At 44.5% G+C, this 1252-nt stretch overlaps 1 protein-coding gene across 1 annotated transcript; it reads right to left on the reverse strand.

Annotated features, from left to right (window-relative positions):
* Positions 1-38: 38 nt before the first annotated feature.
* Positions 39-1141, reverse strand: LOC144478039 (uncharacterized; the record flags this gene model as incomplete). Its single annotated transcript, XM_078195762.1, has 2 exons — positions 39-363; positions 696-1141. Coding segments are annotated over 2 exons (771 nt in total), but the record flags the coding sequence as incomplete, so codon positions are not given.
* Positions 1142-1252: the final 111 nt, after the last annotated feature.

A 1252-nucleotide genomic window follows, 5' to 3' on the forward strand; every position in this document is an offset into this window, starting at 1 on the left:
TATCTTATATGGCCCTAAGTACTCGTTGTCGAATTTACCTTTGCGAGGTTTTTTAAGGAGGAAGACGCTGTCTCCGACGGCGAAGCTTTGAATATTTGTTTTGCGATCGTAATACTTTTTCGCGCGGTGCTTCGCGGAGTCCAAGTTCTCTCGGGTCGCACTGATTGTGCCCTTTATTTTGTCCTGAAGTTTGTTTAAATAGTGATTGTACGATTCGTCGGACGAATCGTGATTCATGGTATTTGCTGAAGGCGTTCTGGCCAAAGTGCCGAATACCAGTTCATGAGGAGTAAACAACGTTCCCTCGTGCACGCTGGTATTATACGAAAATGTGGCGAACGGAAGCCATTCGTCCCAGTCGCTCTTTTTAATGTATTGCTTCAGATATTCCGTTAAGACATGGTGTGATCGTTCCACGGAGCCGTTGCTTTGCGGTCGGAATGCAGTGGTTTTAAATTGACTGATTTTCAATCGTTTCGCGACGTTGCGCATGAGAGAACTAAGGAAATTCGCGCCTTGATCCGTCAAGATCCCCTTTGGCGCGCCGAAACGGCAGATAAAATTCTTAGTGAACGCGTTCGCGATTTCTATTGCGTTCGCGTTTTGTAATGGGATGGCAGGAGAATACTTAGTAAGGAGATCTTGGATCGTCAAGATGTAGGAGAACCCGTTCGGGAGGTAGGGAGGGGGCCCACGATATCCATTGATATTTTCTCGAACGCGGCGCCGGAAGTGTCGGTTATCGTCATGGGCAGTCTAGTTTTTACCCTGGTCAATTTCTTTTGTTGGCAAGATAAACATGCATTTACGTATTCTTGCACGTCGCGTTTTAATGTAGGCCAAAAATATTTCTCACGAATACGGCGGTATGTTTTCGTGATACCTTTATGGCCGGCAAAGGATGAGGTATGGTCCTCGGAAACAATAGCGGAACGTTCGTCGGTGGAAGGTATGATTATGTCATTACTGCAGGTACAAATTTTCGTGTCAGTCGTCGCGAAAAGGTCTAAGAGTATTTTGTACATATTCGTCCAAGTCATGCTGTCTATAGATGTTTTGGAGATGCTAATTGATTCTAACTGTAATTCTGTTGCTACGTCGAGTAAAGATTGTAAAGCTTCCAGCACGTCTTCGTGAGAGGCTGTGTGATGTTCAGAAGATTTGATTGGGAGTAGAATGATCTTTTTGTTACCTGAATTTAATATCTTCGCTCGGGATAAGGTAAGGTCTTTTAGTGACGGAATTTTACCTG

The sequence above is a fragment of the Augochlora pura genome, unplaced genomic scaffold, assembly GCF_028453695.1.
Source record: "Augochlora pura isolate Apur16 unplaced genomic scaffold, APUR_v2.2.1 APUR_unplaced_6906, whole genome shotgun sequence".
Lineage (NCBI taxonomy): Eukaryota > Metazoa > Arthropoda > Insecta > Hymenoptera > Halictidae > Augochlora > Augochlora pura.